The sequence below is a fragment of the Trachemys scripta genome, chromosome 3 (assembly GCF_013100865.1).
Source record: "Trachemys scripta elegans isolate TJP31775 chromosome 3, CAS_Tse_1.0, whole genome shotgun sequence".
Classification (NCBI taxonomy): domain Eukaryota; kingdom Metazoa; phylum Chordata; order Testudines; family Emydidae; genus Trachemys; species Trachemys scripta.
The window spans coordinates 96,554,207-96,577,570 of NC_048300.1; the positions used below are offsets into that span (position 1 = coordinate 96,554,207).

The following is a 23,364-nucleotide window of genomic DNA, read 5'->3' on the forward strand; positions in this document are numbered from 1 at the left end:
ATATTTCCATTTCAAGTTTTTCTGGAATTTAATTATTTTTATTTCTGTTGGGACTGATTCTGTCACCTTTACTCATGGTCAGTAATCCTTTACTCCATGAGTAATCCTACGGATTTCAGACCTTGGTGTGAAAAGTTATTATACTGCTCTATCAAGACACGTGTATAAAAGTAAGACCCTGATCCTGCAAAGTCTATGTGTGTGTTTATCTTTAGATATATGAATAGTCCAAACCTGTTTTAATAGAGCTTTCATCTCCACATTTAATAACTGAAACATATATACAGTAACAGTAGGTTATATAATACTAGTAGATTTTTTTTACGCTATTTGTTAAATACTACTGTATTTATAAGCTTGAACAGGGATCTGCTCACAGATCTGAACCAAGAGCCAGTTAATCAGCTGGGGTAAATTGGCATAGCTCCTTTGACTTTAATGAACCATGGCTATTTATGACAGCTCAGGATCTGGCCCAAAATCATTTTAGTCCATTGAAAAAAAATTACAAACCCAAATAATTGCTTATGTTGATATAAAATATGCTGTCCTAAAAGAATATGCATGCTCTAATCAAATGAAACTTGCCTGCCAATATTATAGGATGGGTAGGTGTCTGGTAGTTAGAGCAAGGGACCTATTGTAAGGACTCCTGATTCTATTCCCATCTTTCTCACTGACTGGAGCCAACCAGTTCTGTGCCTTAGTTTCCCCATTTGCAAAAGGTACATTACAGTGCTAACCTATCTCACAGGGGGATTATGAAGTTTAAATTATTAAAGTTTGTATCATTTTCTGAGATCCATGGTACTGAAGTGCAAAACATTTTATTATTATTTTAAAGTAACGAGTTAAATGTAATGTTTCTTTACCAGGGCACCACACCACACATCTGCACTTACTAGTGGCAATATTTTAGAAAATTAAACCCTACTCTGGGGAAATGTTCAAGTCTGACTTTCATACCGAATAAACATAATTGCCTGTAAAATTCAAGTATATCTTTCCTGTTTGCTTGAAAGCATTTTTCTTCCAAAAATAATATAATTTTCCCATGAGTAGTGTTCATATAAAAAGTGACATTTAAATTGTTCTCCTTCCAAAATTTACCTGAATACAATGTGCTTGTCATTGGGTATATAATAGTCTTTAATTTCCTTAGTGGAATAGAAATTGTTTACAGCATCACGAGAGAGAATGGGGAGTGGACTATGGGAACCAATGAGACGTAGTCTCCATTTCCCAGCTGCTACAGGTAAGTCACCAGTATGTGCTTCAGCCATGAATGTGTATCCTTTCTGAAAAACAGAAAACATGTCATTTTCATTAGAAATGAACATCACTAAAAATGATGCACTTACAACATACCCACAGAGGGCAAACACTTATCAATACCACTGCTGATGTGGAGTACTATGGCTCTCTTCTGATCCTACTGTAGCTGAAGGAGCCCATAGTGAATCCCTTGGTAACATCATTTATATTTGGTAAAATTTTAAATGGGCAAGTCGTGCAAAATCCAATTAGGAAAATACTGATCTTAATCATTATTGCAGCATGTCCATAATTCTTATGACAACTCTCCCCAGGGCCAGTTTTTTGCCGCCCCAAGCAAAAAAAAAAAAGCTGGAGTGCCGCCGCCAAACCGCTGAAGGAAAAAAAAAAAAGGGCCAGAGTGCCACCCCTTGAAAGTGCCTCTGGTGCCTAGAGCCGGCCCTGACTCTCCCCATGATTATTCTGATTTTGTTCTCTTATTGTGCATTATACTTGTGTGTGATGAACTGCCACTTATTTCTTTATCTTAGGGTTTTATACTGCTGCAGTATCTGAGTGCCATATTAATTCAATAGCAATAGCGATGATTTCAAATAGAGTTCATTTTCTTTCTCTAAAGTATGCCTTTGTTCTCTCCCTCCACCCCAACATCTATTATAAATGGAAGTAGATGCACTAGAGGAAGAACTAAAGGTTATTTCACAAGTTGAGAACTGTGAATTATGAGCAAGACACAACAAACAAACTTCAGTGATGCTTTTTGGTCCCCCCCCCATCCCATAAGGCAGAGGCAGAGAAACATCAGTGAGATGTATTTTCAACACCATTCCCCAGAAGTTATGCTTTAGGTTTACCTTGTTTGAAGATAGTACTGACATCAAATGACACTATTACCATAAAAAAGGACATATTGACATCAGTGTATAAGATAACGTAAAATTCCTATAAAATATTTTTAGATTAACTTCAGACTGACCAGAACTCAGAACTCTGGTGTTACCTAATATAGGTAAAATGGAAAAAATGTACCATGAAAGGCAAAGGACTGTTTCACAGTATAAGCTGTAAAACTTGGATAAGAACTAGTGAAGAAGGGTGGAATGGATATATGCCTCATAAAATATAGAGAGAATGGAGGATTTGAGGTAGGAAGTGGGTGAGGAAGGAGGTACTGAAAGCAGAAGAGAGAAGGGTTATAGCTAGTTCTAAAATGTTATATAACACTGACTGTAGAGATACAGATTTCTGTGGTCTAGACTGAACAATGCAGAGGAAAGGAAATCATTTTCTATTGACATAAAAATGGGATTTTTTGCTAAATTGTTAAGAATTTAGGGTAGGAACAACTTCTTATAATGTGGCTGTACAATGCCCAGCACCATTATCTTAACAGGGGCCTTTGGTGCTAATGCAATATAAATGTTAAATAATAAAAATATACATCCATAGAACAGAAAAGTTTGCTTCTGTTCCATTTAAATTGGCAAAGCTGTGGATTATGGCAGCATCCTCAAGTTATTATTATACTGACATTTTCTTTCAAATAGGAATAATTTAAATGAAAAGAAACAGATACAAAAAATGACTGTGACTACTGAAGCTAACGTCTAAAAAAAATGCATAAACTCTTTGGTTCCTTCTTTCCCACACCATCCCCACCCCATTTTCTTTTTTAAATCTTCTTTCTTTATTTCTCTGTTTCTCTCCCTCCTGCTTTGAAATCTCTCCCTCCCTTCTGTGTATGTATAATCCTGGCTCCTCAATTTTCCATAATTTTGTTTCAGAGTAACAGCCGTGTTAGTCTGTATCCTCAAAAAGAAGAACAGGAGTACTTGTGGCACCTTAGAGACTAACAAATTTATTAGAGCATAAGCTTTCGTGGACTACAGCCCACTTCTTCGGATCCATAATTTTGTGGGTCTCCTGAGTTGTGTGGGGTTGCACTTTAGTGGGAATTAGCTCAGAAGACTTAGATCACTTCAGAGACAGACTGTTTCAGAGGGATAGCACCAAGTTCTCCACTACTTAAACATCTATGTATGCTTTGAAGGTGTGTGATTTTTCAAAATCTGTTTACCTAAATCTGCTTCCATTGAAGTCAATGGGAGTTTTAGCATTGGCTTTAATGAGAGTAGAGTTTAGGCTAACACTGTGCACTTTTGAAAAAAACACCCTAAATGAATTCAATCCCACCTCCCAAAGTCCCTATGTTGTGATGACCTTCCCTTGGGTGAGTGCGGCTGGATGCTGCTTGTCTTGGACAACAATACTGCTCCTCCAGTCAGCCAGAAAGGACTGCTAGAGAGTGATACAAGGTGCTCCTTTCCCAAAGGGATGTATCCTATCACTCCCTGCTGCCCTTCATTCAGATCCCCCATGCTCCGTTGTTACTGGACCACCAGCCTGACTCATTTGAATTTCTTTTAATAAGTGTACTACTGTTTATTCATTTTTTGTTCAGCAACAGCAAAAATACCTGGCCCATTAAAAATAGAGAAAGGGTTGTTGGGGCTACTGGATATGGAGAGGCATGAAGTATAAACCCCTAGTGTGGACAATACATTGGTACAAGTTAGTTTCACTCAACAGAGTGGGGGAGGGGGAGGGGTGTAATGGATTCATGTTTTCTGGATGATCTGGCTAAATACACAATAACTGGCTTTTCTATTTGCTGCATATGCATATTGACAGTGGTGGCTGGGAGCAAATGGCAGGGTCGAGGAAAGGGTCTGAGATCAGGTGGGAAGGGGGACAAACAGGAAAGAATAGGTAAAGAATTTTCTGTGGTAAGAAGTGCAAAAAGAAAGTTGAGGGTCCCTACACTGGGACAGGAGGCCAGTGGCGAGTTGGGACCTGGGATAGCATAGCTGTATTTGTACATAAATTAAATATGAACTGAAGATTTGTGACACCCCTATTTCCAATGCTATGTTTGGAAGACTATACCGAAAACAGAATTTTGTATAATGAAACTCTCAATAAAAATACTAGAAGGAAAACAACATTATGCATGGTTTTGCATTAAGAATTATTGAGAAAGGCTAGCCTGCAAATTTTATCCTATATACCAGATTTTAGAAAAAATGATTTTGTCTTTGTTTGAATTTTATGTCAGAATTTATAAAAAGCATATAAGATTTTGAATGAAAATTATTATATGCCAATAAACTGAGCTCATAGTTACTTGAAAAATAAGAGGTCACTGCAGTTGAAGATGAGACGAGTATACTAGCAATTAATGCATAGTATATTTGCACCAAGAGTATTCATCTAAATTAGACAAAAAATGGCACAGATCTAAATTCAGTAGCCTTTACATTTGAGAGACCCAAAATTCAGATTTGTAGAGAAAATTTCCATGTTCAAGTGGCACTTGCACAGGATTTGGCAGCTCCTTTTGGTGCCTGAGGTCCTCCAAAAGATGCATGCAATGCTTTTTGGGCACACATGTTTTGACAGGAAAATGTAGAGGCCAGATAGAATCCACCCTGAAAATTGAGACCAAATTACACGATCCCACTTTTACTGATATCATAACAACTCAAAGCACCTCACTCACTGACAAATTGCAGTGCAATCAATATTATACATCAATGCCTGCCTTTAAAAACACAGAATATCTTAATTAGCCTATATTCAATCATATTTATGCTACAATTTGTCTTCCTCTTCTTTTTGGGCCTTAACCAAAGTCCACTGAAGTCAGCAAAAATACTCCCATTGTAAAAGTGGACTTTGGGATCAAGCCCTTAATCATGAATACTATAGAATTGCACTATAATCAGTGTATGAATACCAAATTATAAAGCTATATGTAAGTCAATTTTATAAATGTGGAAAGTAACAGAAATACCAGTACATGGTACATTGAGCAACAAGTACACATTTTAGTTTTTCACATTTCAGTTTTTGAAAAATTGAACAAAATATTTACTTTTCATGCTCTTACTACTTGAGAAATTCAGATTAAAATAAATCAGTCAACCAAGTTTTAAATAACAAATACAGCAGAGCTCCAAATCACCTATGTTTTGGCTTCAAATTTATCTATTTTGGTCTTGTATTCTGTTCTATTATCAGGATTACTAAGTGTTTAAAATGAGAGCTCAAAAGCAATTAAAAAAAGACCATTTATAATCCAGTGATCCCATCTTGCAAAGTCATAGATATGAGTAACTTTACCCACTTGTAATCAATTGGACAATGTAGACTACTCAAGGCCAAAGCCACGATTCAGGAAAACATCCCTATTTAGGTAAGCACTTTAATACATGCTTCAGTCTCATTGACCTTAACAGGATTTAAGCACATGTTTAAGAGCTTTCCTCAACAGGAATAGATTTAAGCACACGCTTCGGTATTACCATGACTCAGGGTCTAAATGATTAAAGGTATTCAGATGCATATGTATTTAAGATCAGATCCCAAAGCCTTTCTTATTTATTGAACATAATAAACAATGCAGAAAATTTGGTCAAAAGGTCAAAAATCATTTGCTTGATATTATTGGACCGACAATTTTATAACACTTACAAATGATTAAAAATAGAATCTTTGGACTCCAATTGAAGATTAGGCAGTACTTTGTTCCTTATTCTATCTCATTATTCCATCTACTCATAAAAACCTTGTGAACAATAAAAAAATAAAGAAATAATGTGTATCTTCTTGGTAGTGGAAGATAGGATAGACAGGGAAAGAGTTTAGATTAAAATGGTATGCTTCCAAATACAGCCAAGGATATAACTGAAGTGTCTATCTACACTGTAAAGTCTGCAGAAGAGAGACAGACACTATTGCTACTCTGCAGATTTTATCAGTGTCAATCATTTTGAAATTAACTTTAATTTTTTCCAGAACTGGCTTTGCAGCAGAATATCATCATCTGTGGATATTTTAACTTTCGTCGAGAGTTGCTGAGTCATAGTTTTTGCAGCATAAAACTTAAATGGTAGGGTTATATCAAGAAAAGAATCTGTTTTGCATTAATACTGACATTTAGGAATTTAGATATTATTTCTCACTTGCTGTGTTACATTATGTTTTTTATAACATACTATTAGAAAGGAGGTGTAGTCTGTTCATATTCAAAGTCAGTTAACTTAATAATAGCATTGGATAGTATATTTATGTTAAAATAACTGCATGATGTCACATCAATACTATTGTGATTTTTCTATATTGTTTGCTGGTCCACTGGAATTTTAATGATCTATATATAATTATGAAGCCAATTAAAATACCGCCAGCTGTCTAATTTAAAATGGTATTTTTATTGAGAGTTTCATTATGTGAAAGCAAAGTTCAAGTGAATAAAATACAGTCTCATAACGCACAATTCTGGAGTAATACTAAGATTCTAGCCTTAGTGTTTTGTCTCCTACGCTATTAAAAAGAAGTTTAAGTGAAAAATTGTTCGTTCAAGAAACCAGATTATCAGCATTGGTAAGACACAGAATTTCTTACTTACATTAAATATGTTTTCATTAACAGAAAAAAGTTTCAGTAAGACAGATTGAAAGGACAGTCTCAACTTAAAACAACCTTAAACAGGCTGCAACAGTATTAAAATAATGTGAGAATTTAGTGAAATACACAGTACCAGCATGTCAAGAATTATTAGCTGTTACTAAAAGTGAAATAAGAAATGGTTACTCGCCCAGTGCAGTAACTGCAGTTCTTCTTTGAGTAGTGTCCCAATGGGTGCTCCCTTCTGGGTGCATTTGCGCCTCTGGATTCTTCGATTGGAAATTTCTCATAGCAGCATCCAGTTGGCCTGTGCATTACTCTGCCTTGTGCTCAGTGCCATATCTATATAGTACTGCATGGGCTAACCATCCTCAATTCCTTCTGTACCACAAAGCCCAATGACAGGGAACTCTGAAGCAGAAGGGAAGGAGTGCCAGTAATGGAGCACCCATAGGAACACACATCTCAAAGAACTGCAGTTATGCACAGGGTGAGTAAACATTTCTTCTTCTTCTTCGAGTAGTATCTCTATGGGTGCTTCACTCTAGGTGATACTGAGCAGTTCCCCTTTAAGGAGGAGGGGGCTTCGGAGTCTAATCCAGTGTGGAAGAAAGTACAGCTGAGCTGAACATAGTAGCGAAAGCAGAATCACGAATTATTGCATAGTGTTCAGCAAATGTATGCATAGAAGTCCAAGTTGCAGCTTTACAATGTTTCAATGATAGGAACGTTCTTAAAGGCTGTGGTGGTAGAAATAGATCTCGTTGAGTGGCCTCATATGCCAGCAGGAACTTTGAGATTATGAGGTTGGTAGCAATTACTAATATAGTCAGTTATCCACCTAGATATCCTCTGTTTAGAGAGAGCAGCTCCTTTTGATCTGTCTGCGACTGAGACAAACTATCTGCAAGTTTTCCTGAAGTGTTTAGGCCTATCCAGGTAGAAGACCAGGGCTCTCCTGATATCAAGCACGTGGAGCAATGCTTCCCCCTTATCCCAGTGAGGTTTAGGGTGACATATTGGGAGGTGAATGGGATTATTTCTTTTAACGTGTGCAGAGATACATCTGTGTTGCCAGCGAACAACTTAGTACTGTCAAAAGAAAGGTCTTCTACCATATTCTGGACCTCCTTTGGGAATCCAGAGAGCTAAAGCCAGGAGGCCCTCCTCATAACTAAGGCTGCGAGTTTATCACAGAAGTCGTGGATTCTGTGACTTTCCATGACCTCCTTGACTTCTGCAGTGGCCAGTCCACCTGGCTCAGGGGCAACTCAGGCAGTCCCTGTGCCAGGTATACCGGATGCTGCTGGGGCAGTCTCAGGCCCCCATACTTCCCCCCAGCAGCAGCAGAGCTTGGGTTGGGAGGGGGTAGGGGTTAGGGTACGGGACAGGGTGAGGTGAGCTCTGGGCAGCGCATACCTGGGGGGCTCCCCGGAAGCGGTGACATCCCTCTTACTCAGCTGCTAGGCGGAGGTGTGGCCAGGCGGCTCTGCACATTCTCTCCACCCAGAAACCACGGCCAATGGGAGCTGCAGGGCCGATGCCTGCAGGCCGCCCTCCTCCAACACCCGCGGGGGCCCCGGGAAGCTGCCCCCAAGTTTTATTCACTGGTATTTTTAGTTAAAGTCATGGACAGGTCATGGGCCATGAATTTTTGTTAACTGCCTGTGACCCCTGTCCATGACTTTTGCTAAAAATGCCCGTGACTAAAGCGTAGCCTTACTCATAACTACTGCTATGTAAACTGAATGAGTGGCAGTATCGGCAGCATCAAGAGAAGCCTATTGAGGTGTCCTGGCAAGGAGCTGGCCTTCTATAACAATTGCCTGGAACTGCTCTTTGTGTTCTGCTGACAGATGTTCAATAAAGGAGTTTAGCTTCGTATGGTTTATGTGGTTATACTTCGCCATTAAGGCCTGATCACTGGTGATTCTAAGGCCTGGTCTATACTACCCGCCTGAATCGGCGGGTAGAAATCGACCTCTCGGGGATCGATTTATCGCGTCCCGTCGGGACGCGACAATCGATCCCCGAATCGGCGCTCTAACTCCACCAGCGGAGGTGGTAGTAAGCGCCGCCGACAAAAAGCGGCAGAAGTCGATTTTGCCGCCGTCCTCACAACGGGGTAAGTCGGCTGTAATACGTCGAATTCAGCTACGCTATTCACGTAGCTGAATTTGCGTATCTTAAATCGACTCCCCGCTGTAGTGTAGATGTACCCTCAGGGTACGTCTACACTTACCTCCGGGTCCGGCGGCAGGCAATCCATGTTCTGGGATCGATCCCAGAAGTGCTTGCCGTCGACGCCGGTACTCCAGCTTGGCAAGAGGAGTACGCGGCATCGACGGGGGAGCCTCCCTGCCGCATCTGGACCCGCGGTAAGTTCGGACTAAGGTACTTCGAATTCAGCTACGTTATTAACGTAGCTGAATTTGCGTACCTTAGTCCGAAGTGGGGGGTTAGTGTGGACCAGGCCTAAATTGTAAAGTAATAAGATTTTCTGCCAAGGAGGTCAAGACATTTAAGATTTTTATCATAGGGCATAGATTTAGCGTGGTGCTGCCTTCCACATTCATTAACTGCTTCAACCACAAAGGAGTTAGGAGATGGGTGAGAAAATAAAAATTCTGACTCCTTAAAGGGAGTGTAATATTTTTTATCTGCCCTTTTGCACACGGGAGGAATTGAGACTACCAGATGACCTTTGCCGGGTCCAGGAATGCTTCATTGACTGGCAGTATGGAGGATGTTGAACAGTATATGATGTAGTTCTTCAACCCCTTAAGGGGGATCTGTAAAGAATCTGTAACCCTACTGATGAGCTCTTGACACTGCTTAAAATCATCAGCCAAGGATGGTGGAGGTGGCATGACAGCTTCATCTGGGGATGAAGAAGAGATGTTCACAGCTGGAGAGATCTCCTTGTCAGCCCTGGTCTCCTGTTCCTCAAAAATCTCTTCCTGAGGCTCCAGTCTCCTGGAAAGGGAGGGTGAGAAGGGTTTTCTGTCTTTGTGAATGGCAGAGCTTGAGGCCCTAGAGAACTGATGGTGATAAGCCACGCAGGGACTTGAAGGGGATGGTGCATATGGCATGGGTGGCAGAATGCACGGGTGGTCGCCCCAGCAGGATCCTAGCAGTGGATGTCTGTGATGAGTGAGCTCAGGAACCTCAGGAGAAAAAAACCTTCATGGGGTGGAGTGGAGAGCCTTGCACTGATATTTGGGAAGCTGAGGCAAAGTCTTCATCATAATCCTTTTTTTCCTGAGACACTCAGTAATGGTAGGGCAGCAGAAGGAGCTTGAGGTACCACCACCGGTTCCAGACATATGTCTGGGGATGTGGATGCTCTCAGGATTGAGGAAATGTGAGGTTCTGCCATTAGTAGTAGGTGGGCATCTGGAGACCTGGAGGTTCTTGGTACTGAGCAGAGATCAGAACGAAGCAATAATGAATCAGGAGTCTGACACTGTGAGGTCTCGTGGAAACCAGAAATCTTGCAGTACCAAGAGTAATGTTGGTACTGTGTCCATGGCTTGAGGTAAAGATAGCCAAAGGAGTGGACGGTACCATGAGTTTTGAACACTTCTGGGGGAAACCTGATGGAGGTTGAGTGGTCTTTTTCAGTATCATGGTGAAGCTCTTCTTGCTGCTGCAGTCTCCAGGTACCGATGGTCTCTCGGAGCTCAGTACCTTAGAGTCTCTAAGCTTGTCAGAGCTCTCAGTACATAAAAAACCAGGAACCTCATGGGTACCATGCTGGAGACTGATGGGACCTGGGGGAGGTGATGTCTTAAACTTCTTTGAGATAGATTCACTACCTGGAGAACTTGTTACTTGGTCCTCGGATGACTTATAAGAGGAATCTTGGGTCTTCGTCTTAGATGCCTTCGAGGAGTGCGGCTCAGAGGTAGAAGAGGCGACTTACTCAGATACCATGGTAAAAAGGAGTGCTCCTCGCCTGGGTCAGAGAACAGACACAGTGAGCTCTTGATCATAAGGAATCAAAGTTTTATCTCCCTGTTCTTTTCGACTTTAGATTTCAATGCCAGTCAGAAGTTTCACTTTTGGGGAATGAGCGATTCCCCAAAGCAATGGACGCAGCTGGTATGTCCATCGCTTACCAGGATTGCCTCCTGGCATGACAGGCAATGATCGATTCCGGGAGACCTGGGCATACCCTTGGAAAGGGAGAAAATCACTCCCCCGGAGAGAAACTACCCAACAAGATTTCGGCGCTCGGGGGGGGGGGGGGGGGGGATTGAGCGGCCCGGAGCGGCGCTGGCGGGAGGGTGTTACAGCGGGGCGGCGCTCTTCTTTTTTGCTTGGGGTGGCAAAAAAGTTACAGCCAGCCCTGGCCCAGACAGTACTATATAGCAATGGCATGGAGCATAAGGCGGAGCAACACGCATGGATGGGTCGAATGGACACTGCTATAAAAAATCTCCAATCATAGGCACATAGGGTCACTCCTTGAAGAACTGTAAAACACTGATTCCTACAAACATTTGAGTTTATTTTTATGCGATTTTATCCAGAACTTAAAAAGGAACACCTGCCCTGGCTCCCTCCCAAAAATCAATTTACTAATTTAAATAATGTATGTAAGCATTACAATATTGTACAATTCATCTTACAATGCGCATTTCTACAAATACTTGATTACAATCAAGTTGTAATTTTTTAAGGAATGAGTTATGAGGTACATACACATCATTGCTATTTTGATGTTGAAGATTGAGTTAAGTCTCAATGTTTACATTACTCAAAACCAAAACATTAATAAACAGTGACTCAGATTAAAGGTTAGATTTTCAAACAGTAGTGGGTGTGCTGTTCCTGAAAGCTATGCCGGCAAACAAAAATTATTAATATTTGTATTACAACTGCACCTAGAGGCTCAGAAAAGGATTGGGCCCCACTCTGCTAGGCGCTATGCAAATACATTCCTTGTCTAAGACATCTCACACAATAGTGGAAGGAACAGACTAATGGGGGGAATGAGGGAGTAAAAGACAAGTTACCTGTTGAATGAGCTAATTTTGAAAAAAAAATGGTAGTCTACGCGTGCCATCTTCCTACCCATTATCTGCACAATCAACAGTTTGCACACACAATTATTCAAATTGTGTGCTCAAATACATCATTTACATCTGCAATTACCTGTTTGGGTATTGTGTACGTTTTGCAGATACATGTTAGGTTTTAATTTTTGAAAATATACCCTTAAAAGCTAATTTTTAAGAGAGTTAAATTTAAAACATTACTGTTTCTGAAGTAATGCAGGCACTTTTGTGGAACCATGTCTAAAACAGTCAGCACTGGGGTCTTGGTAACCAAATACTACATGCCTTGATATTAGCCGCATCATTTCCAGCATCATAGTAGTTGGCTGGCATACCCGTCTCCCACATATGAAAGACTATTCGTGCTAGATTCATAGGTTTGTTCCTGCTTCTCCATACTACATACTAGGTCCAGTAGAGCAACAGGATTAGCAATTACCACTATGGTGTCAGGGATAAATGCAGCAATACTTTAGCTAGGGAAATTGGAAGACTGAACAGCAAACTTCAAGGAAAGGTATTTTCTGTGGAGGAAGAGGCTTGGAATTGAACTGCAACTGTGGCAGCCTCTTTTCTGGACCAATCAGATAAATTAAAATTGTGCGTGCTTTTGAGATATATGCAAGTCCTGTGAAGTCAGAGGAGCTTGGCCTATATCAATATAACCACCATTATTATTTCTATAGTGATGTTGTACTCTCTAGATATTTGGGACTTACCTTATTCTTGGTATAAACATGAGGGGCCACTTTGAGAAAGATGCGTGGCATTTCTTCCAGTGTATCATTATCTACAACATGGAGCATACAGGTAGGGATGGTTGTGTACACCTTTGGCACTACAAGCATATCTTCAGTCACATGAAATGTTTCCCTACAGTAAAAGAGAGGTAACATCTCTTTTGAAAAATGGTTTCAATTTCAAACTGCTTTTCACCAATAAAGTGGATCCTGTAATATAATAATAATCATGTGTGTATGTTTGTGCACATTCCAGCTGCTCAAAATTAGAAATGCTAGATGTTGTTTAGTTTTGTCCTAACCAACCTCCCACACAAAGCCATCAACAACAACAACAACTAGCTGCAGGCGTCACAATCTTTAAAAATCTGAATATAAACTAATTGTATAGGGTTACAAACATTATTTGTTTAAAAACCTTTTAAATTGCAATTTCACTTTGAGGGGGGAACTATAAAAATAATTTAAAAGTTTCTTTAATTGTAAAAAATACAATTCAGATAGTCAGTTATAGTAGATACTTGAACTTAATTGACTGAAAGCACTGGACCCCCAAAATGAGTGAGTAACTAATATAGACACACATGCTTACATGTGTTGTAGCTTACTTATCACAATGTGGTGCAAAATATGCTCATTATTATATGCTCCTTATGTAATATGGATCTTGTAATATAGGTTGATTGGTGTATACTGGCTCACATGAGACCTGCACACAGTTTGGAAAGAGAAGATAATCCCAAGAGAATGTAGAAAGCCCATAGTGATACCAACATGCAAACACAAAAGTGACATACACAACTGTTCAAAGTACTGAGGAATTAAGCTGCTGTCCCACTGCATGAAACTGTTAGAGAGAAATACAGATAGTAACATTCATTGAATAGTGGAGCCTGTTTTAGGAAAGGAGCTGTTTGCTTTTAGAAAAGGAAAGGGACTACAGATGTTCACTTCTAGACAGTTGGTGAAAAAGAAGGTAGAGGGAAATGTCAAGCATGGTTAGGCTTTCATCAATTTGGAGAAAGCATTTGACAAAGTACCTAGTATCTAGATGACTACCGGTGCCTCTGCTATGTTCCTATGGCGTACTAGAGGCACTTGTCCAGATGGTGAAAGATCTGTATGATGGTTTGTTCCGGGGACCACTTGCTTCTCATGAGTACCCTCTATCGAATATGTGCATGCGCCTGCTGTTTATTCAGCTTTGTGCTGCTCGCAGTGCCTCCCACTGGCTACCATCCTCTGGCTGAGTCACACACAGTTCGTAAGTGAACAAAACAAACCCCTTCTGAGGTACTAGTCCAACAGGGCCTATCATAGTACCCTTGGTTAGTCTCTTCCTGCAACCCTCCCTGAGCTCTCTTAAATTGCCCTTCAAGGTATGAAGCAGTGCCCCAGAGCTTCCTTCATGGAGACTCTTCGCCTATTGCCCTAGCTCTTCAGCTGAGTCACTCAGGGCTTAAGGCACTTCCTCAGTGATGGACCCAGGACTGCCCACAACTCCAGGTCCCAACCCAGAAACCCTATAAAGTAGCAGCCACCTGCTGCTTTCCTTTAACTATTTACTCTGTTGCTGCTGCTACTGTTCCCTGGGCCACTTCCCCACCTGCACCTTCACCTTCACCCTTACCCCAAGGCTGAAGTCTTTCTTGAGTTCCTGCAGCCAGTCAGGAGCATTTTTCATGCTCCCCTGGTCCCTGCCAGCAGCTGATCCTGCTCCGTAGTCCAGCATCTCTTTTTTATATGAGCTTGCTGGACTCTGATTGGCTGCTCCCTACAACCTCTCTCGGATTGGCTGCTTCCCCGCAGTCACTCGAGGCAGCCTGGAGGACTAACCTCTACTGCTCTTTCCTGGGGCGGGATGTGGTAGGGCTGTGAGGCCTCCAGCCGGGGACCTCAGGGCCTGGTACACCTGGTCACATAGTTTCCTGATAAAAAGTTAGATGTTTTTCAGTGCAACAGGGGGGTTTGAGGTGAAGGTTGGACTCCACCAGGGATCAGTGTTTACTCCATTACTATTCATAATTTTGATGGACTTCATAAGTAGGCAAATACAAATGGAAGGTGATACAAAGGTGATCTATGCAGATGATAACTGTGCTAATGGCCAACAGGGAGGAAGATCTGGTCCAGGTGATTGATGCTTGGAACATGGAACTAACAAACTATGGCCTCAAAATGAGTAAAGAAAAAACTGAAATCATGCGAGTGACTTGCATGGAACCAAGACAGATGAATATCAGTATTGAGGGCCAGTACCTAAATCAGGTTTATACACTGAAGAACTGTGGGGGCTGGTTAGCAGCAAATGGAAAAATCAACAAAGAACAGCAGGAAAGGTTGCTGAGTGAGTGGAAAGTCTGGTGCAAGATAAGTGGAGTGATCTATGATAAACAGATGTCTAGACTACTTCAGGGACAATTGTACAAAAAACGATAAGACCACTCTTCTGTATGGCTCAGAGACATTGGCAACCAAAGAGAAGCACTTGAGAAGACCTGACACCATTGAAATGAGATGTCTTAGGGCAGTGAAGAGGTGGCATTACTGGACCAAATGCAGAATGTCATCAGGTGTGAGACCAAGGTCTGCGGTATCAGAGAGAAAATGTGAGAGAAGGCTGAGATGAGATGATATGGGCATGTGTAACAGAGGTGCAGAGTCAGGAGCTAAGTCAGTATCCCATCATTCAAATCCCCACCAATATAGGTTAATTGGGATCTAATTACAGGATCAATTAACAAGTGGAGCTATAGCGGAGGGGCTAATTAGTGGAGGACGAAACCCCAACAGCTGGGAGCAGATAAATTGAGAGGAAGGAAACCCTGGATGTGGGAGCTAAGACCCTGAAGAAAGGCAGAGCTGGCTGCTGCTAGTACTGCTCCCTTCCCCAGAAGCAAGTGGGGGGGCTGGCCAGGAGTTGAAAAATGTAAATAGCATTAATGGTGGTGGCCTGCTGGACTAGCTGGTGGTAAAGGAGATCTGGAGTGGGTGAGGTCTGTCCTTAAGTTAAGAAAAGACTCTTGGGGACCACCCTGTGACAGCATGTATGAAGGATGGATGAAGAGAATCCTTTTAGGGAGGCATCTGCCACTAGAGTTTGCGTGCAAAGATCAAAAACAGCCAAGAAAACGGTAGACTGACTGTGTACGGGAGGACAGAGCGGATATGGAGTGAGCGTTGCCCAGCTAGCAGAGAAAAGGGGAAAACAAAGATGATGTAACACTGGTTTCTTTTTTGTAGTTTCTAATTCTAGACTTAAATTTTAAAAGGTTGTTTTTAAAACCCAATGTCATAGTTCAGTGTTTTCCAAACCTGAGACGCCGCTTGTGTAGGGAAAGCCCCTGGTGGGCCGGGCCAGTTTGTTTACCTGCCGCGTCCACAGGTTCGGCCGATCGCGGCTCCCACTGGCAGCGGTTTGCTGCTCCAGGCCAATGGGAGCTGCTGGAAGCGGCGGCCAGTACGTCCCTCAGCCCTCGCCGCTTCCAGCAGCTCCCATTGGCTTGGAGCAGCGAACTGCGGCCAGTGGGAGCCGTGATCGGCCAGACCGGCGGACGCGGCAGGTAAACAAACCGGCCCGGTCCGCTAGGGGCTTTACCTACACAAGCGGCGTCCCAAGTTTGGGAAACACTGTCATAGTTGATTAATTTTTACTCTCTATTGTTTGTACTTTCACAGAAGTTTTAAAATAACATTACTGCTACTATCAAAATAGTCATTTTATTTTAAAAAAATCTGAATTCATTTAATAATGTGGCCAAAATTCAAATAACTGATTAGTGATTTTGGATACCCAACTTTTGACACCTTGAGAGGTATGATTTTCCCAAAATCGCTGAGTACTTGCCATCTGAAAATTAGGCCCCTTTATTTTGCCTCAAGTTGGACATCCAAAAATTGAGATACCCGAGTCAGAGTATTTTTTTACCTGTAATTCAAAGCCAGTTAAATGAATTGTTTTCAAACTTTCACAGACATTCTCCATTGCCTTCAGACTAACTTTGGCAATTTCATGCCCATCCAATTTTCCAAAACAGAGTTTTGGGTGAGGTAAAATAGGGCTTTATATTGAAAGCTGACTGCAACTTCGAATGTGTAGAGGCTACTGCTTCTCCATAATAAATTATTGCCACATAAGAATATTTGAAACTCACCTAAAAACCACAAACCAAAAATTTGGTGGCTGATCAAAATACGTTACAGCATAATCAGCAAAAGTTGTTTTAGCCCATTCATCCTCATAGCAGGGGTATTTTTTGATAGACTTACAGTTGCTTTTAAACATTTCTCTGAAAAACAAAAATAAAAGAGATGAATACTTAAACTTAATAAGGAGAAGACCTAGATCTTGACTTCAACTTCCACATGTAAGGAAGAACACTAGGGTATATGTGACCCATTGGTACAGTGTGAGTTATATGTCCTTACCTATTGGCTGGTCCACAGGAAAGGATAACAACCTACTACTGCTAACAGTTAATGATGATACTCCTTTACCTCAAGTGACAAAGTCTGTGCTTTGAAGCTAGAAGTCCTGGGTTCAGTCTCTCCTAATGACCAATAGGTCACATCTGTGTTCATACTGTGATTATGGCATATCTCCTGAGTGGCATGAAGCCAAAGACCAATTGCACGTAGCAACCCAACATTTCATGCTTTTACAAAACTTCTTTACAATTTCTAATCATCCAGTGTAGTTTCATTTCCCTCCCATCATGCTGCCATCTTGTAGTTTTTCTTCTGAGGCCCCATTTGAAGATTAAAAGCTTAATTTTACCTTTAAAACACTTCTTTAAACAAGAAACACTTTAAAACAAACCCAAGTATCCTACATTTCAAATGTGTCTTTGAAAATCTCAAATGCTTTATATGTTTAACAACATTTTCAAAATTTCAAAACAAGTCGTTCTTTCATTATATTTATTCTGATAAAACATTGACTGTATGGTTATACAAAGAATTCTGTGGAACAGACTGCAATATAAATTTTTCATTTATTACATAATACCTCAGTAGAGTTACACCACACTGTTCAATATTTGATTCAATCAAAGTCCACAGTTTTTGCAGAGTTTCTTTGACATTAGCATTCTCCTTAGTACCTGAAAATAACAAAATGTGTTAGAAAAAAATCACAAAATATCTAACTTTTTCACTGTTCTTTAAAAAAAAAAAAGTGAAAAAAATTATCGGGGCAAGTCAGTCATGTTCTGAATCAAGTTATGTTCTTATTTTAAATTTTACAGAATTCTTGCACTTCTGGACACTAATTTCTCCTTTAAGGCAGTGAATTTCCTGTATAAACAGCATTCTCCTTGTCACATGCTGATCAGCCCTCCTGCTATAGTGAAGAATGATGTGATCAGTCCCCTTTACTGAAGTACACATCCCCATATAAATTATAACATGCTGCAGTGAGGTGAGATAACTTCAGTGATCAGTGGAGGCAATGATCAGCACATTTAACTATAAGCTTAATTATACTGACTTTTCCTTGTAGTTAATACCATAACCTATCATAGAATATCATAGAATATCAGGGTTGGAAGGGACCTCAGGAGGTCATCTAGTCCAACCCCCTGCTCAAAGCAGGACCAATCCCCAGACCAGATTTTTGCCCCAGATCCCTAAATGGCCCCCTCAAGGATTGAACTCACAACCCAGGGTTTAGCAGGCCAATGTTCAAACCACTGAGCTATCCCTCCCCCCTACATGCAAGGAACTAGAAAAAGAAGGGAAAAAATCTAAATGAAGACTGGAGAAAAAAAGAAAAACCCCATGGGACAGTAGGAGAGAAAATAGGACAGGTATATGGAGAGGAGAGAAAAAAATAATTATGAAAAAGGACTAGATGGAGAGAAGAAAAATAAGATGAGTAAAAGACAAGGAAAACAGTGGAGAGAAAAACAACAAAGAATCCAGTGGCACCTTAAAGACTAAGATTTATTTTGGCATAAGCTTTTGTGGGTAAAAAAAACTCACTTCTTCAGATGCATGGAGTGAAAGTTACAGATGCAGGCATTATATAATGACACATGAAGAGAAGGGAGTACCGCACAAGTGGAGAACCAGTGTTGACAGGGCCAATTTGACAGGGTGGATGTAGTCCACTCCCAATAATAGATGAGGAGGTGTCAATTCCAGGAGAGGCAAAGCTGCTTTTGTAAAGAGCCAGCCATTGGCCCTGTCAACACTGGTTCTCTACTTGTGAGGTACTCCCTTCTCTTCATGTGTTATTATATAATGCCTGCATCTGTAAGTGTCACTCCATGCATTTGAAGAAGTGAGGTTTTTTACCCACGAAAGCTTATGCCCAAATAAATCTGTTAGTCTTTAAGGTGCCACCGGACTCCTTGTTGTTTTTGTGGATACAGATTAACACAGCTACCCCCTGATACTTGACAGTGGAGAGAAGTAAGAACTGAGAAAGAAGAGGTAGAGACAAACAAAAGAAAAGTTAGGAAAAACCCACTCGGCAACTGATACATGGAAAGCTAAATCTCCAGAAGAACAGAATGATGAATATAGACTGAAGCACTGTTAATTTAAATGGTGCTTGCCAGAAATAAATAAGGTAGGCACTAAATTATTTGGAGCAAAGAGCCTAAATAAGACAAGACTAGGGATAATAGTTCAGGAGCGGGAGAGTTGGGATTATGGATGAGAAGAAGAATGTATGAGGGATTGCTTGAAGAGGTGGATTTTAAAGGAGAGATCGATCTGAAGGAGAGAGAGGATGCCTGGCCAAAGAAGACAAGACTGACCCAGGCACAGAATGCACAATGCATGGAGAGAAAAGCCTCTATAAGGGTGGCGCTGGCAATCATTCAAAAGGAAGAGTCAACCTGAAAGGGATGGTGTATTACTGAAGGAGGTGGTACCCAGGAAGCATGTGACTCTCACAGGGTGGTTTTCTGTGCCAAGGCACTCACAAGCTGTCAGAACATTGTAATCATATGACAACTATTGCCTTGGCACCCCATGCACCCTTTTCCCTGCGCTGGCTGAAAAGATCACCATGTTTCTTTAGTCCGATGAACTGTATAGATAGGAGAACAGATAGACTGTGATGGCACAAAGCCCTCTCTGAAACTACCCAATAGCAACACAGAAACTTCTTATACGAATGGGCCACTATAGGAAAGGAAATGCCAGACGCATCTGAAAGTTCAATGCTCACCTGCTTCAGAAGAAAGTTAGGACTTGACTGAATCATCAGCTATATAATATTTGCAAGAAAAAATTGTACTACATCATGTGAGACTTGCACAGTTTTATTTAATTTGCAGAACTGTTTCATATGAAATACATATAGGAACAATATTCATGGTATATGCCTCTATCACATGCAATATATTAGGAAAAGATTAAGAAGATTCAATACAACTAAAGCATTACATATATTTTTGTATTTTTGTACAAGCTCTTGGACTTTTGCCCTTTTGAAATTTAGGCCCTTAATCTCTGTGCCTCTATTTCCTCATTTGTAAAATGGGGTTAATAACAACTACCTTCCTTGCCAGGTTATCGTGAGGCTACCTCATTAACATCAATAAAGTGCTTTGAGATCACCAGATGTAGATATGCAAAATTTATTTAACATCATCATCATCGTTAGGATTTGAAAGATCCATTATGCTGATACATTCTTGGACTTTCTGCTGACCTCCCCTGCTAAGTCTCTGATGTTGATCTATCAGTGATTAAGCAGTTTTTAGGGTATGAATGATGAAAAACCTTGTTTTGTCATACACTTATTTGTAATTTTTATCATCAATTTTTATATTATAGTTGCCTACATATTTCTCAGTGATGTACAATGATTTACTCAAGATCTCTCTCCCCACCTCCCAATCTGCTCATACTATTCTTATCAAAGTCTCTTTCTCAGCCAGAATAAGATGTATGAAATATTTTGCCAGTGACATTTAGATTCACTACTGACCTAAACTCAGACTGTTAATCTTCTTCACTATCTACATTTAAAAAAACACACACAAAACAAAACGTGGATATACAATATGTAACTGGCAAACCTAAAAACAGAACTCTTCATACTTTCTTAATCTCTTTATGAGTCACCCATGCCAGCTGTTCATACATATTCTCTTGAAAATGCTACTGTATGTTTGATCACAAGTGGGCATCAAAATATTCAAATATTTTTAGTAAAACATACATAAGCCTTTATGTAAGAATGACAATAAACTGATAACTATGTTGAGCTCGTTTTATTTGTAGAGATCTGTGGGAATACCTCTCAGAAATGCATTACAGTTGTTTAAAGGAATAGTATTATTTTTAAGTTAAGAGTTTCATTTTGTGGCTTTATATATATATATTTTTAATATATATAAAAATCAAACTAAATTATATTCCACTTTCCACAAACTAAACCTGTCACAATATTTTGAGCTAACCAAAACTATATTTACATAGGCCCTTATCCGAAGCCCATTGAGATCAATGGCAGTCTTTCCATTGACTTAATGAGCTTTAAGTCAGGTCCAGGGTGAATTTCTAGCATCACTGATGTGGCTAAAGGTATGTCTACACTGCAGTCAGTGGTGTAGCTGCAGTTCAGGTAGGCACACCTGCACTAGCTATAAAGTGCAGCTAAAGCAGCCGTGAAGATGTAGCAGCCTGGATCCTGGCATGGGTTAGCAATGCAAGTATGTACCAGAGTTCCGGGCAGACTTGTATAGCCTATCCTGTGGGCCGTGCCACTGCATCTTCATTGCTATTTTTAGCTGCTCTAGCTAGATTAAAGGTAGTTCAGCTATGCCTACATGAGCTGTAACTGCATCTCCAATTGCAGTGTAGACATATCCTGAGTGTCACACCGGGCTCTGTCTCAAGCAGTATGTTAAATTTAATCAGCCATCTTCATTTCATCTATAATATTTCACTGCACTCCTAGTAAAAATTTTTATCAAATTTTCAGATAACTAGTAAGAGGGTAGCACAGATAAAATAATATGGTGAAACACTAAACACTTAAAATAAGATTTAAAAGGCCTACCTGGTTTTCTGCCATTTATCAATTGCCTAATATAGGTCCCTCTCCAATTGCTTTGCAGTTTAAGCACTGCAGCTTCTTCTTCAGAAGTTGGAGTTCTGTTCTGCCAAGCAACAGGAATATTTAGCTCTGTCACCTCTGAAAGAAAAAGAAGAATGAACAGTACTATAAATAGGGTGTGACGTGAAGGCTACAAGCACTACAATTGCTTGACTGAGAGTTAAACAACTATGTGAGCTATATTCCAGAAATGCCTTGATTTGCTCATAAAGCTTCCATTTATACTATCCCATCATCCTGTTATATATTCTACTATATAAGAAGCAATGTAAGTTAAAGCACTGTTATCAAGATATACCACATGGGGACAGATATTTATTATGCAATTACATGATGTTGTCATGCAACTACTATACTAATGTCATGGGTCAAACCTGTCCAGCTCACAGTGATTTGGTAAGCTGGTATTTCTCCTTAATGGGCGTCATCTTGTGTCACAGAATTTAATTTAAGTCTCTTGTTCTAGCTGGAAAATAACCTACAAAATATTAACCAAATAGAAACTGATGGAGTGATGTCACATTCTACAGACACCCTGAAACAAGAGGCACAATTTTCACTTCCATAATAATAAAAAACATTTCCCCACAAAGAATTCTGTTACTGATCCGAGTCTTGTGTTTCACTCTCATATTTGGGACGCCAGTCACACTTGCCTGCATCTCAGGTAAAATCTCAGGCATAACTGGAGAGAATGAAAGATTCCCCTGCCAAACACCATTTGGCTTAGGGAACAATGCCCTGGGTTTAGAGTCAGGAGACCATGGGTTCTGGTCTCCCCTCTTCTACTGAATACTGTTAATATATCACAGCCCTTATTATTGTGCAAGGTTTCATATACCTATCCCAGGAAGCAGACCACTCTAACAAATAAAGTACAAGGCGACTTCAGACAGGTCGCTATATGACAGAAACTTGTCTTATCCACTCAGGTACACTGCCTTTCAAAATGAATATTCACCTCTCTATCCTGTCTGCAGCTACTACTTTAGCCCCTAGACCATATTCACCTCCCACACTCAACGGTTGAATCCTGATACTGCTGTGAAATGTTGGGTCTCATAAATAGTTGTTTAATAGTCTCATAAAGGTTGCCATCTTACAGCAAAAAAACTTCAGGACCAGACTCCAAAGAGAAACTGCTGAGCTCCAGTTCATTTGCAAATTTGACACCATCAGATCAGGATTAAACAAAGACTGTGAATGGCTATCCAACTACAGAAACAGTTTCTCCTCCCTTGGTGTTCACACCTCAACTGCTAGCAGAGCACCTCACCCTCCCTGATTGAACTAACCTCGTTATCTCCACACTGATATATACCTGCCTCTAGAGATTTCCATTACTTGCATCTGAAGAAGTGAGGTTCTTACCCACGAAAGCTTATGCTCCCAATACTTCTGTTAGTCTCAAAGGTGCCACAGGACCCTCTGTTGCTTTTTACAGATTCAGACTAACACGGCTATCCCTCTGATACATAAATAGTTGTGTAACCCACAGGCAAACTACTGTGTTGTTCTTGCTGCCCCTGCCAGTGGCTGATCAAAAGAAAGGATAACAGTATACTTCTACTACTAGCAGGTTTTATCATCTCAAGGTCCTTGCAACAGACCTAAAAGTCCTGGCTCAAACCCTGCTTACCACCCAAATGGGGGGAGGGGGGGAGAGTATATGATTAAGTAATTAAAGACTATATCATCATTCACATGCAAAAGAGGACAGAGTTAAGGTTGCAAAGAT

General features: G+C 40.5%; 1 protein-coding gene across 1 annotated transcript in view; it reads right to left on the reverse strand.

Annotated features, from left to right (window-relative positions):
• ADGB (androglobin) overlaps nt 1-23,364 on the reverse strand; it is a 208,931-nt gene that overhangs the window by 57,701 nt on the left and 127,866 nt on the right. Inside the window, exons 22-26 of the mRNA XM_034765467.1 lie at nt 21,570-21,704; nt 17,556-17,649; nt 16,702-16,836; nt 12,527-12,680; nt 1,111-1,298 (exon numbers count right to left, since the gene is read on the reverse strand). Coding sequence (XP_034621358.1) covers nt 1,111-1,298; nt 12,527-12,680; nt 16,702-16,836; nt 17,556-17,649; nt 21,570-21,704 — 706 coding nt within the window. The remainder of the gene's footprint in view (nt 1-1,110; nt 1,299-12,526; nt 12,681-16,701; nt 16,837-17,555; nt 17,650-21,569; nt 21,705-23,364) is intronic.